At 46.9% G+C, this 13538-nt stretch overlaps 1 protein-coding gene across 2 annotated transcripts in view; it reads right to left on the minus strand.

Moving 5' to 3' along the window:
• LOC147112717 (synaptotagmin-like protein 2) overlaps window positions 1-13538 on the minus strand; it is a 252889-nt gene that overhangs the window by 173255 nt on the left and 66096 nt on the right. For both annotated transcript variants that reach the window (XM_085997307.1, XM_085997306.1), the window contains exons 2-4: window positions 7705-7853; window positions 5641-5752; window positions 2562-2625 (exon numbers count right to left, since the gene is read on the minus strand). In XM_085997307.1, the coding sequence (XP_085853433.1) occupies window positions 2562-2625; window positions 5641-5752; window positions 7705-7853 (325 nt within the window). The remainder of the gene's footprint in view (window positions 1-2561; window positions 2626-5640; window positions 5753-7704; window positions 7854-13538) is intronic.

A 13538-nucleotide genomic window follows, 5' to 3' on the forward strand; every position in this document is an offset into this window, starting at 1 on the left:
AGGAGGAGCGATCATAATATGATAGAATTCTTCATTAAGATGGAGAGTGAAGTAGTTGATTCAGAGACTTGGCTACTGAGTTTAAATAAAGGAAACTACGATGGTATGAGGCGCGAGTTGGCTAGGATGGATTGGGGAATGTTACTCAAAGGGTTGACGGTGGAAAGGCAATGGCAAATATTTAAAGATCGCATGGATGAACTACAGAATTTGTTCATCCCTGTTTGGCATAAAAATAAAACAAAAAAGGTGACTCAACCGTGGCTAACAAGGGAAATTAGGGACAGCATAAGATCCAAGGAAAGGACATATAAATTGGCCAGAAAAAGCAGCAAACCTGAAGATTGGGAGCAGTTTAAGATTCAGCAAAGGAGGACAAAGGGATTAATTAAGAGGGGGGAAATAGAATATGAGAGTAAGCTTGCAGGTAACATAAAAACTGACTGTAAAAGCTTCTATAGATATGTGAAGAGAAAAAGATTGGTGAAGTCAAGCGTAGGTCCCTTGCAGTCAGAATCAGGGGAATTTATAATGGGGAACAAAGAAATGGCAGGCAAATTAAATACATACTTTGGTTCTGTCTTCACAAAGGAGGACACAAATAACCTTCCAGAGATGTCGGGGAACATAGGGTCTTACGAGAGGGAGGAATTGAATGAAATCAGTATTTGTAGGGAAATGGGGTTAGGGAAATTGATGGGATTGAAGGCTGATAAATCCCCAGGGCCTGATAATCTACATCCTAGTGTACTTAATGAAGTGCCCCTAGAAATAGTAGGTGCATTGCTGGTCATCTTCCAAAATTCTATAGATTCTGGAATAGTTCCCACGGATTGGAGGGTAGCTAATGTTACCCCACTATTTAAAAAAGGTGGTAGAGAGAAAACAGGGAATTATAGACCGGCAAGTCTGGCATCGGTAGTGGGGAAAATGCTAGAGTCCATTATAAAAGATGTAATAGCAGAGCACTTGGAAAAGAGTGACAGGATCAGACAAAATCAACATGGATTTACAAAAGGTAAGTCACGCTTGACTAATCTACTGGAATTTTTTGAATAGATAAGGGAGAACCAGTGGATGTGGTATACTTGGACTTTCAGAAGGCATTTGATAAGGTCCCGCATAAGAGATTGACGTGCAAAGTTAAAGCACATGGGATTGGGGGTAATGTACTGACTTGGATAGAGAACTGGTTGGCAGACAGGAAGCAAAGAGTTGGAATAAACGGGTCCTTTTCCGAGTGGCAGGCAGTGACTAGTGGGGTACCGCAGGGATCGGTGCTCGGACCCCAGCTATTCACAATATATATTAATGATCTAGATGAGGAAACTAGATGTAATATCTCCAAGTTTGCAGATGACACAAAGCTGGGTGGGCGTGTGTGCTGTGAGGAGGATGCAGAGAAACTCCAGTATGATTTGGACAGGTTGGGTGATTGGGCAGATGCATGACAGATGCAGTATAATGTGGATAAATGCAAGGTTATCCACTTTGGTGGCAAAAACAGGAAGGCAGATTATTATCTGAACGGCAATAGATTGGGAGAAGGGGAAGTGCAATGAGACCTGGGTGTCATTGTGCACCAGTCGCTGAAGGTAAGCATGCAGGTGCAGCAGGCGGTTAAGAAGGCAAATGGTATGTTGGCCTTCTTAGCGAGAGGGTTCGAGTACAGGAGCAAGGATGTCTTGCTGCAGTTGTACAGGACCTTGGTGAGACCACACCTTGAGTATTGTGTGCAGTTTTGGTCGCCTTATCTGAGGAAGGATGTTCTTGCCATGGAGGGATTGCAGCGAAGATTCACCAGACTGATACCTGGGATGGCAAGAATGACGTATGAAGAGAGATTGGGTCAATTAGTCTTATATTCGCTAGAGTTTAGAAGAATGAGAGGGGATCTCTTTGGAAAAAAACGTATAAAATTCTAACAGGACTAGAAAGACTAGATGCAGGAAGGATGTTCCCGATGGCGGGGGAGTCCAGAACCAGGGGTCACAGTCTAAGGATAAGGGGTAAGCCATTTAGGACTGAGATGAGAAGGAATTTCTTCACCCAGAGAGTGGTGAACCTGTGGAATTCTCTACCACCGAAGGCAGTTGAGGCCAACTTATTAAATATATTCAAGAAGGAGTTAGATATATTTCTTAAGGCTAAAGGGATCAAGGGATATGGGGAGAAGGCAGAGACAGGGTACTGAATTTGGATGATCAGCCATGATCTCATTAAATGGCAGAACAGGCTCGAGGGGCCGAATGGCCTACTCCTGCTCCTATCTTCTATGTTTCTATGTAACACAAAGGTACTTGTTTCAATTCACTTTTCCCATAGATTCATTGAATATCCAATTTCAACTGTGCTGTCATAGGGAGGCAGCAAGTTTCTCCAGAGGGAAGGATTCACCTCAGGCTGCTGTCATGCACATTTTAGCAGCAGGTTTACAGGAATTTACTGGCAGAAACATGGGAGCAAGTCACATTGCCATCCTCTCAGCCAGGGTATTATAAATGGACTAGGCAGCATTTATTTTTAACTACAGCTAAATAGGTCAGGAACCTGATTCTAACCTGAAGCGGTGATGCAGATAGCGCCGTCTTTGCCTGTGGTACGGATTCTGCTTCTTTTAACAGCCTGTTTTAAAAAAAGTTAAAAGTGACACGAATGCTAAAGGAAATTTAAGTCTAAAAATGATCTAACAGTAGTAAAAATATGTTTGTCCTGGACGTGTGATGTCATTTCCTTTTTTTGTAAATCTGGCACAACAATAACCAGAATGTTCGTACTGAATGGGCTAAACAGTATCCCTTCCTTCACTTCTGGGACCAGGGTTTGAATCCAATCCAGGCTGATAGGATGAAGTTGCTTCCTCTGTTGACTAGTCCAACACAGAGCAAATTTGAAAAGTTTCACCCGGTTTCCTGGTGAACATGGACTCACAGAATAAAAGTGCGCTTAATTTGTCAATAAATGGCACTAGACTGGTAATCTAAGGCACTGCTATTACACCTTTTGAGATTATGGTCCTGAATCACCCTATTTATCAACAGATTTGGGCCACATCTGGTGTGGGAGTAGACATTCAGCACTGGAACTTGGGGCAGGGCCTACTAACATTTGGTCTCCACCCAGTTGCGCCTTCTGCTGAGATTCCCATGGGGACAGGAGTGGGTGGATGCTACATCTGCCCCCTTGCAATCCGACATCATTAATGGAGGTGGAACCAGTGGGATGGCATCTCCCACCAGAATTCCCATCTCTGCTGCCCTCAATGTACTTGCTGTATGCCAATCAGAGACAGACGTGCAGTGCCTTCTATGGCACGCATGGGCTCATAAGGATATTACAGGTCAAATTCGTGGCCTGGAACACTCATGGTAGATTTAGACCTTCCTATAAAAAGGAGCCAATTTCGTAATTTCTACTTGTCTTCAACCAGACCTACCAGCTTTGCCCATAAGTAACTGGCCAGCATCACATTTTACTGGGACATCCTTCCATTTAATGGGTCCCCAACTGCACCAATACTGGCACGGTTGCCTGTCATAACTGTTCAAATTGCCTGACCCCAGGAAATCCACCAGGGTCAGGCACTTTGATCCTGGGCATGCTGGAAGTGCTATTCCACCGCTGTGACAGTGATGAGCAGCGTCGTGCCCCAGAATGGATTTTTCAGGCCTGTGTATTTTTTTCCCACATCCCTTCCTTGTGATCTTGAATCAATACTATTCTTGTACACCCATACATGCAGAAGAGAATGTCATTTCACTTGTGTGTACACTGCAAAATATATGGGAAAAAAGCACACAAGATACAAGAGAAATACAGAAAAAATGATTGCAAAATAAATGCTGCAAAAATGTAACTCTTCAGTTCTTTTCCTTCCCCTCTACCACCCCCTCACCAATAAAACATTGGTTCAATGCCCCTCAAGAGAATATAAGCCTGGAAAGATTAACACACAGATCATGGTGCCCCAGTTTAGAGGAGTACTTGCATGTTGATCTAAATGATTTTCAGCTATGGTGACAGTCTGCACAACCTCAAACTACAACCATATCTAAAAGAACTGCATCGCATGAGTTGTTGCTCATGTTGTCAGCTGATGTGCTGTATTATAAGGACAAAATTGTCGAGGTGGTGGCAGAGGGGAAGGCAAGGAACTGAAGAGTTTAATATTTGCAGCATTTTTTTCTCAATCATTTTTTCTGTATTTCTCTTGTCTCTTTGCTTTTCTCCCATATATTTCACAGTGTACACAGAATTATTTTTCTGCTGCTGAGGTGTAGCTGGCCTGGTCCTTTAAGACCATATTGTTTAATTTCTGTACATAGGGACATCCTGATATCAAACAGAAGTGCTGGTGAGGGGAGTTTGCAGATTGGTAAATTTACACCTCCAGGTCAGAAGAAACCATAATGAAATAACTGCCTTTCTTTTAAAAAAAACCTGATTCTTTCAAGTGTGGTCCCCGTCATTCCTCCACCCGCTCTTGCTCTATCCAAATTTGACAAGCCTGGTCATATGAACTGGTCGCACTTCTGATGCAGCCCCACCTCCTGCAGGGCCTTGTGCCAGGAAACAGCAGGAACACAGGCAGAGCTCAGGGCCTTCTTGTTGGGAAGACTGCAAAAGAACGTAGGGCTTACTTTCTTAGACCTCCCTTGCCTTGCTGCCTTCCCCTCAGATCTTATGATTCAAGGTGATCCCAGACGCAAGTCCTAATGCCGACTTCTTCAGGCCCCCCTCAAAATGGGTGCTCTTCTGTCAATCAGAGATAAAACTGAGGTGGGAGGGCTGGGAATGCCCCTCCCCACTTCATTTCCCAGTCTGCCCTGGCCCTGCCCCTGTGATTCGGTGCAGTCCTAGGACCACCTCTCTGAGACAGCCCCAGGACCACCTCTCTGAGACAGCCCCAGGACCACCTCTCTGAGACAGCCCCAGGACCACCTCTCTGAGACAGCCCCAGAAACCCCATCGTTATAAAGGGGGCAGAGACCAGACATAATGGGAATTCACCTCATTGCCTCTCCATAGCAACTGGGAACTCGGCGATTCCCAGGCACTGTGGAGAGCAGTATCAGGGACCCAAGGGTTTAAATGTGATAGAAGACAAAGGAATAAGATTAGATCCTGAGTGGAACAAGCTACTTCATCAGTAAAAACCCCAGGTTAGTAATTAACATCAGAAAAAACTGAAAAGCATGGCAAAACGTTACTTCACAAAAGTATTTCATCCAAATACACAGCTTTTCTTCTAATATTAAAAATTCCTAAAAACAAATAAACTTGAAATTTGAATTTGTATATTAGCGCATGGGTTTTATGGGTTTGTGAGAAATTCCTTTCTCCGCTCTTTTCAGGGAAGTGCTAAGACATTTAGATAAACAGATTAATACCTGTTTCAAAACACAGAACAAGAGGCTTGCAGTATTACTGAGATGGTTCATTATGAAAATTTAGAAAACTCAATAAGAAGACCCTAAAGGCACAGACACACAAGAGGGAAACATAGAATTCTTCATTCTAAGGTAACAATTTCCTTAATTCTTTAACTCCTTAAATGAAAAAGCTTTACCAGCTCAGTACAGGTACTCACTTGCAATATAAGCATTATTATGCATTGTGCTTTCTCTAAACATTTCCTACCTTTTCTCTGACTTGAAGGTTTCAGGCTCTGGAGAAATATTTTGATATTGAGGGGTTGGACTGAGAAACACACTTGCATCCTTTGACGCCTTCACTGCAACATCCCGAACAACTGCACATGAGAAATAAACAGCAATTCATGAACAGGAACTTCCTCATGCTCTCCACTGTGTCCAAATTTATAAGATCTGATCTACCATGCAAAACAGATTTGGTAAAGGTCAGTGGCAGTAAAAAAAAAAGCAAATGAAAAATAATAATAGTACAGAATCAACATCCAGCGATAACCAGTGGAAAGGGCGTTAATCTATTGTTTGGGCTCATTTCCTTATTGGATTCATTTTCTTTCCCAATATGAAATTAGTATACTCACGTACATCCTAAAAAGTGTAAGTGATTACAATCAAAATTTTATTTGATCAGAATTTCATTAAGCTCAATATCAAATGATCTCAAAATTTCCCTATGGCAGGATTTCTTAGGGTTTTTTGGTCTTTAGAATGAGATTAAAATTCTAAAAAAGTGAACAGAGAAAATTGTCTGCCCAGATGTCGGAACAGATACTCCACTAGCCCAATGGTTCAGTTAATAAGTGCACTGAGGAACTGAGCAATACAGACAAAGAAGATTACAGAATAATCCCTGGTCTGTGTTGATGCCAGGCAGGGCAATGGTAAGGCACTACAATTAGCTTCAGCATCCCTGAGCTAGGGAGGGGAATTATTGAGCAGGTTTGCTCCTCCTGATCGCTATTCATTCTGCTGCAAAAATGTGAATGTGGGGACATCACATGAGGACAGGATGAGGTTTGGCTGTAATATGACTATGGTAAAATAGTCCACTGGCACTGGATTCAGGTTGAATTTCTGAATGCGTGCTCCTGGTATGGAACCTTACCAAAGAGAGCACATATTGGGACTATCATGGACATGCTCCTCATGATTTTCCATCCATCAGCTTTAATGCTCATGACTCCACACTTGGAAAAACATTCCTTGACTGTCTACAGCAACAACAACAATTTTCATTTATATCGTGCCTTCAACATAGAAAAACATCCCCGCCATGTCACAGAGGCATAATCAGACAAAAATGGACACCGAGACAAACAAGGAGATATTAGGAGGGATGACCAAATTCTTGGATAAAAGGAGTGAGTATTTAAAGAGGGCTTTAATGGAGGAGAGGGAAGTGGAGAGAGCAGTGCGTCCTAGACAGCTGAAGGCACAACCGCCAATGGTGGGCTCACACGTGAAGACTAGTCATTTGGCCAAGATACTTGAGGGATACCAGCATCTTCAGAACTGTAACATAGCACAAGTCAATACCTTCAGAGAGGAAAGAACACTGGAAAACAAAGGGCTAAAAATTCGGTATCGCCGCGCCAGGTCTTTAGCGCCCGAAATTTAGCGCTCGCCCGGATTCCCGTAGGGCCCGCCTGAAATTCAGTTGCGGCGGCCCAAGACGGAGGCGGGCGCTATTGCAGGGTTTGGCCGCCTCGCTTGGGGCGATGAAAGTCAGTTTCAGGCGTCCAGCTGCCGCTGCGGCACCCGATGCGGTGCGGCAAGCTGGGGTACTGCAGGCCTCCTCCTTCTCTTAAGGAGGAGCTGCCTGCAGCCATGAGATCGCCGCTGGATTCCCCTGGCAAATGAGCCCGGCACCACGGAGAAGTGCCGGGCTCGCGGGAGTCAGGCACCAATGCCGCGGGGGGGTGGTGCAGGAGTCCGGGGAGGGAGGTGCGGCCAGGCGGCCACCGGGAAAGTGGCCGGCCGCCCCTCCACCTTTATGCGCCGGCCTCTCGGAGCTGCAAGGCACCGTTTTTCAAACGCTGTTTGCGGCCGGCGCGGGCGAGGCGGCCGCAACTGAATTTGGCGGTCGGCACGGAATCGCATTGGAACTGGGGCGCTGCACACACCGATGACGTCATCGGTGCCGGCGCAGCGCTACCGGCTAACGCCAATGTTAGGGACCAACTGAACTTCCGGCGCAAACCACTCTATAGCCAATAAGTGGGCGCAAACGCGACTGAATTTCTAGGCCAAAATCTTTTCAAGGAAAAGTTACCTGGTATCTTCTTTTTTCTGTTAAATGCATTCTTTAGGAGGTCTATACCACTGGAAATATCTCCATAGCGCTTGGTTTTAACTTCAGTGAACCATTCACCTGTCATCACCTTCAACTTGTTTGAATCAGAATTGTTTTTCTTCAGTTTCCTGCAGAATAATTTTTATTTAAAGAATTAAATTTTTTAGTACTGTTCCACTTCAGGGTCTTACAGCAATGGACAAGATTCCAAGATACATGTATAAGAAGTTTTATGATTGTAACCAATAGATTAATTTATTAAATTGTTACTAGCCAATTAAAGATACAAATTTATATTGTGCAAATTCTAGCTCACTGACCAACTAGATAACACATTTTTGTAACATATGCCTATCCCATTCTTCTTGCTCTTTATTTTCTCTGGGACCTACTAATGCACAACATTTTTTCTAAAATTTGGGATCTCTCATTTTGTAATCTCATCTTTGCCCATAGAGAGGCACTAGAGGTGAAATTGGTCACAATCATAGCAAATCAGCAGCCTGTTTAATACCGCACTCAAATTTTTTTTCCATCGACTTCAATACTAAAGAAAATTGAGCACAATGTAAAACTGAGAGCTCTCCTCGACCTTCTCCTTCTCTGTGATCTCCCTGCAGCTGCAATTCCACCTGCTGCTGCTGCTCCTCTTCCTGTAGCTCAAATGGAATAGACAATAGGATACCCATTTGGCACAGTGCCCCCTTTAGCTTTTGAGGGTGGTCCAGTCACTACAAGCCAAAAACAACTATGACGAACAGCAAGATGTCTACCAAACATCTGCAGCAATTTAAATGAAAACAGGTGAGGACTCCTTTAAGTAGCACTGGAAATTACCTATCCACACTGCCTATGATTTGCGGGTAGGTTGAGGAAGTAGCAATGGCAGCGCTGATTTACACAAATACGGCGTTTGGGTTCTAACAACATCATAGGACCCTCATTTGAATATTTATTAGGCCCCTGCCTTTTCCGGCAGGAGTGCTAGCCACCTAAATCGAGGCCCTCCAGCAGTAAGATTGCAATTTTGTTTCCACTTTTCATTCAGCTGAAAAACAGGGTGATTGGAGTCAAAAATCTGCCCACTATAACTGAAAGCAATTGTTAAATTTTAGATATAAATAAAGAGAAGGGTTTAAAAGATTTTTTCCCTAGTTCAGGTGGTGAGAGTTTGAAATGATGCTGGTGTGGAAGAAACGATTCAGACACCTAATGGGACATCAAAGTTACAGCAAGTGTTTCAGTAGATCCCAGGTGTTATATTTATAACAGAGTGTGGGCGTGTTTTGTGAAATACCTTGGAGGTCATACTAAATAGGAATTGACTTAAGGAACAGGATCACAAGTAATGCTCTCCACCTGGAACCAAGGTTGTTCCAATTAAAATTCTATTCATTTTCCCAGTGCTTGACCCTTCAGGTTGAAGATTCTGCTTTTTTTGTTGAGTTGGAGAACTTGTGATAAAAAACGGAGGTTTTTTTTGCTTATCTTTTCTTCAAGGTTGGTTAACATCTCCTGGAGGATAAAAATGAAATGATCTAAGCACACAGAACAGCTTTGTCGCTCTCCTGCAATGTAAGCATTGAAGTTTTTGCTATCTGTGTGTGTGTGTAGAAAAGGCATGAAATGTGGCTATCCCAATAGAGAGATGTTAAATTGTCATTTACAGGCTTGAGAGAGTGGCCAGCTGGCATGGTAGTGTGAAGGGAATATAATCTAAAAAGAACAGCGGACCAAGAAAATAATTTCTTGCATGGGGATTATATTTGCTTGGATTTTCTTAGTCAAATTTATTTTTTGATGGGATTAATATACTATCATGTAATTTATATTCCAGTGGCTCACACCTGAACCATGGGTGAAGTACTGGCATCTGTTGGCACCTTTGCAACCATAACCATTCTAAAGAGGAGTGTGATGAAATATTCCATTCATCACTGCCTGTGACTGTGGTCGGTTTCAGTGTCATTTCCCTTCCCCCAGTCCTCATTGTATTGTTTATTGGAATGTGCTGGAATGTGCTGTGTGTGTAGGGCTCCGCCCATACTTGGCCCCTTTTGTAAGCTAGCTCAGTCTGGCCTCAGTCTCCAGAAGGAAGATACCTCTCTCTCTTACGTGTTACTTTCTAAGTTAATAAAAGCCTTGTTTTGTTTCGCTAACATCGAGTCTCGGAATTATTGAGGCACATCAATTTTATTAACTTATTTTTCAACACTATGGATCAACTCCTGAAACCCGAACGTTTGGATTTGGATCAACATGCTCCGGACGCATCAGCACGCTTCGGACACTGGTTTGAGTGTATGGAATTCTTCCTGGACAATTCCGCAGCCGTCAAAGACGCTACGGACGCTGCGAGGATGAGACTCGGAATTCTGCGGAATTGGGTAAGCCACCGGGTTTACCCCCTCATCCAAGACGCCGATACGTACCTGGCCGCCTGCGACATCTTAAAGGCGCATTACCAGCAGCCTACGAATGAGGTGTATGCTAGGCATCTGCTCGCTACTCGCGCACAGCGACCTGGGGAATTGGTGGAGGAGTTCCTAAGCACCCTGAAAATGCTTGGCAAAGACTGCAAGTGCCGAGATGTAAAAGCCGCAGTGTACACTGACGAGCTTGTTCGCGATGCCTTTATCACAGGCCTCAGCTCCACTTACATCCGGCAAAGACTGCTGGAAAAAACGGGGTTGGACCTGAAACAGGCTGCGGACACCGCACGATCCCTGGTTGTGGCCCAGAGAAACTCGGACGCCTACTCTTCAGCCCGCGCCGTCCACGCCGCCACGTGTGCACCGAGGGCGCCGCCATCTTGAAAGGCATCTTCCCCGCCCGGCAGCCCGACACCGGCGGGGCCCCGCTCTCCCCCCAGAAGCCCTACGACAGCCGCGACGCGTCAGGGACCCAACTGCTACTTCTGCGGTCAGCCAAAACACACCAGAAACCTGTGCCCGGCGAAAGGCACCACCTGCTTTAAGTGCGGTAAGAAGGGGCACTTCGGGAAGGTGTGCGGAGGGAACCCCGCCGGAAAACCAACCGCCGGAAAACCCGCCACCGCCGCGTGTGCGCTGTGGGAGCGGCCATCTTGGACGCCATCTTGCCCGACCTCGTGGGGTCCACCATCTTATGAGCAGACAGCGTGGACGCCATCTTGTATCGATCAGGGCCCTACAGTGGCATCGGTCACAGTGGACCAGACCAGGCCGCACCCGCTATCCAAATCAGTGGTGGACATCGAGGTAAACGGGTGCCGGGTTAAATGTTTAATTGACAGTGGAAGCACGGAGAGTTTTATCCACCCTGAACTGGCACAGCAACTCTCCCTAAAGGTGGTCCCTGCTCAGGGTACCATCTCTATGGCTGATAAAACCCAGACATCGACCATTCTGGGTTACTGCACGGTACAATTGGGCATTAACGGAACTGTATACGATAATTTTAAAGTATTAATCATGAAGAACCTATGTGCGAGCGTGATCTTGGGCCTGGATTTCCAGTGCAACCACCAAAGCATCACGCTCAAGTACGGTGGGTCCCAGCCGCCCCTCACAGTGTGCGGTCTGGCTACCCTGAAGGTAAAGCCGCCTTCGCTATTCGCGAACCTTACCCCTAACTGCCGGCCAATAGCGACCAAGAGCAGGAGGTACAGCTGGGAGGACAGGCGGTTTATCGCGACCGAGGTAGACAGGCTCCTGAAAGAGCGCATTATTGAACGCAGCAACAGCCCGTGGCGCGCCCAAGTGGTAGTGGTAAGGGGTAGCGAGAAGAAACGGATGGTGATCGACTATAGTCAAACGATCAACAGGTACACCCAACTAGACGCCTACCCGTTACCCCGCATATCAGAAATGGTGAACCAAATCGCCCAATACCGGGTGTTCTCCACCATCGACCTCAAGTCAGCGTACCACCAGCTCCCTATCAGACCAGAGGACCGCCCGTACACCGCCTTCGAGGCGAACGGACGCCTATACCAATTCCTCAGAGTCCCCTTTGGGGTGACGAATGGGGTCTCGGTTTTTCAGAGGGAGATGGACCGCGTGGTCGATGACCACCACTTGCAGGCAACCTTCCCCTACCTCGACAATGTCACCATCTGCGGCCACAATCAGCAGGATCACGACTCGAACCTCGAGAGGTTCCTGGAAACCGCACAAAAACTCAACCTCACCTACAACGAGGACAAGTGCATTTTCAACACCACGCGCCTCTGCATACTAGGCAGCGTGGTGGAGAATGGGGAAATCGGACCAGACCCCGACCGATTGCGCCCCCTACGGGAGCTGCCCCTGCCCAACACTCCCAAAGCCCTGAAAAGGTGCCTGGGGTTATTTTCTTATTATTCCCAATGGGTCCCCAACTACTCCGACAAAGCCCGCCCCCTCTTGAAAGCATCCTCTTTTCCGCTCTCTGCTGAGGCCCACGCCACCTTCAAAAGCATTAAGCAGGATATTGAGCGGGCCACGCTACAGGCAGTGGACGAGAACACTCCATTTCAAGTGGAAAGTGATGCGTCTGACTTCGCCTTGGCGGCCACCCTCAACCAGGCGGGGCGGCCCGTAGCTTTCTTCTCGAGGACCCTCCAAGGGCCCGAGATCAGACACTCCTCCGTGGAAAAGGAGGCCCAAGCCATCGTGGAGGCAGTGCGCCACTGGCGCCACTACCTAGCCGGCAAACGCTTCACCCTACTTACCGACTAGTGGTCGGTAGCGTTTATGTTCAATAATAAACAGAGGGGGAAGATTAAAAATGATAAGATTCTTAGGTGGTGGATCGAGCTCTCCACCTGCGAGTACGACATCATTTACCGGCCAGGGGCCCTTAACGAATCCCCTGACGCCCTCTCACGAGGGATGTGTGCCAGCGCCACCGGGGATTGGCTACAGACCCTCCACAACGACCTCTGCCACCCAGGGGTCACGCGGCTGTTCCACTTCATAAAGTCCCGTAACTTACCCTACTCGATTGAGGAAGTTCGGTCCCTGACCAGGAACTGCTGCACTTGCGCTGAGTGCAAGCCTCGGTTCTACCGCCCAGATAGAGCCCACTTAATCAAAGCTACACGGCCCTTTGAGCGGCTCAGCTTAGACTTCAAGGGCCCCCTCCCGTCCGTCGACCGCAATGTTTACTTCCTGAACATTGTGGACGAATACTCCCGGTTCCCATTCGCCTTCCCCTGCCCAGACATGACCAGCGCCACGGTCATTAAATGCCTCAACAGCCTGTTCTGCCTGTTCGGTATGCCGAGCTACATCCATACGGATAGGGGGGCGTCCTTCATGAGTGAAGAGCTACGCCAGTACATGCTGTCCAGGGGGATCGCCATGAGCCGTACCACCAGCTACAACCCCCGGGGTAACGGCCAAGTGGAGCGAGAGAACGGGACAGTATGGAAAGCAGTCACTCTAGCTCTAAGGACCAAGGGCCTCCCTATCTCCCGCTGGCAGGAAGTGCTCTCGGATGTGCTCCATTCGATACGGTCGCTATTGTGTACGGCCACTAATGCCACGCCTCATGAACGAATGTTTGTCTTTCCCCGGAAATCCACCTCAGGCGTATCCATGCCATCATGGCTCTCCACCCCAGGTCCGGTACTCGTGCGAAGGCATGTGAGGGGCCACAAGACGGACCCTCTCGTGGAGCCAGTACACCTACTCCACGCCAACCCCCAATACGCATATGTCCGGCACGCCGACGGAAGGGAGGACACCGTGTCCATAAAAGACGTCGCCCCAGCCGGCATCGACAACAACCACGGCAATAGCAGCAACAACGATCACAGCAACTCTTACCCACCCACTACTCTTTCATCA

This window comes from Somniosus microcephalus, chromosome 9 (assembly GCF_052327205.1).
Source record: "Somniosus microcephalus isolate GS21.2 chromosome 9, FLI_Smic_1.0, whole genome shotgun sequence".
Taxonomy (NCBI): domain Eukaryota; kingdom Metazoa; phylum Chordata; class Chondrichthyes; order Squaliformes; family Somniosidae; genus Somniosus; species Somniosus microcephalus.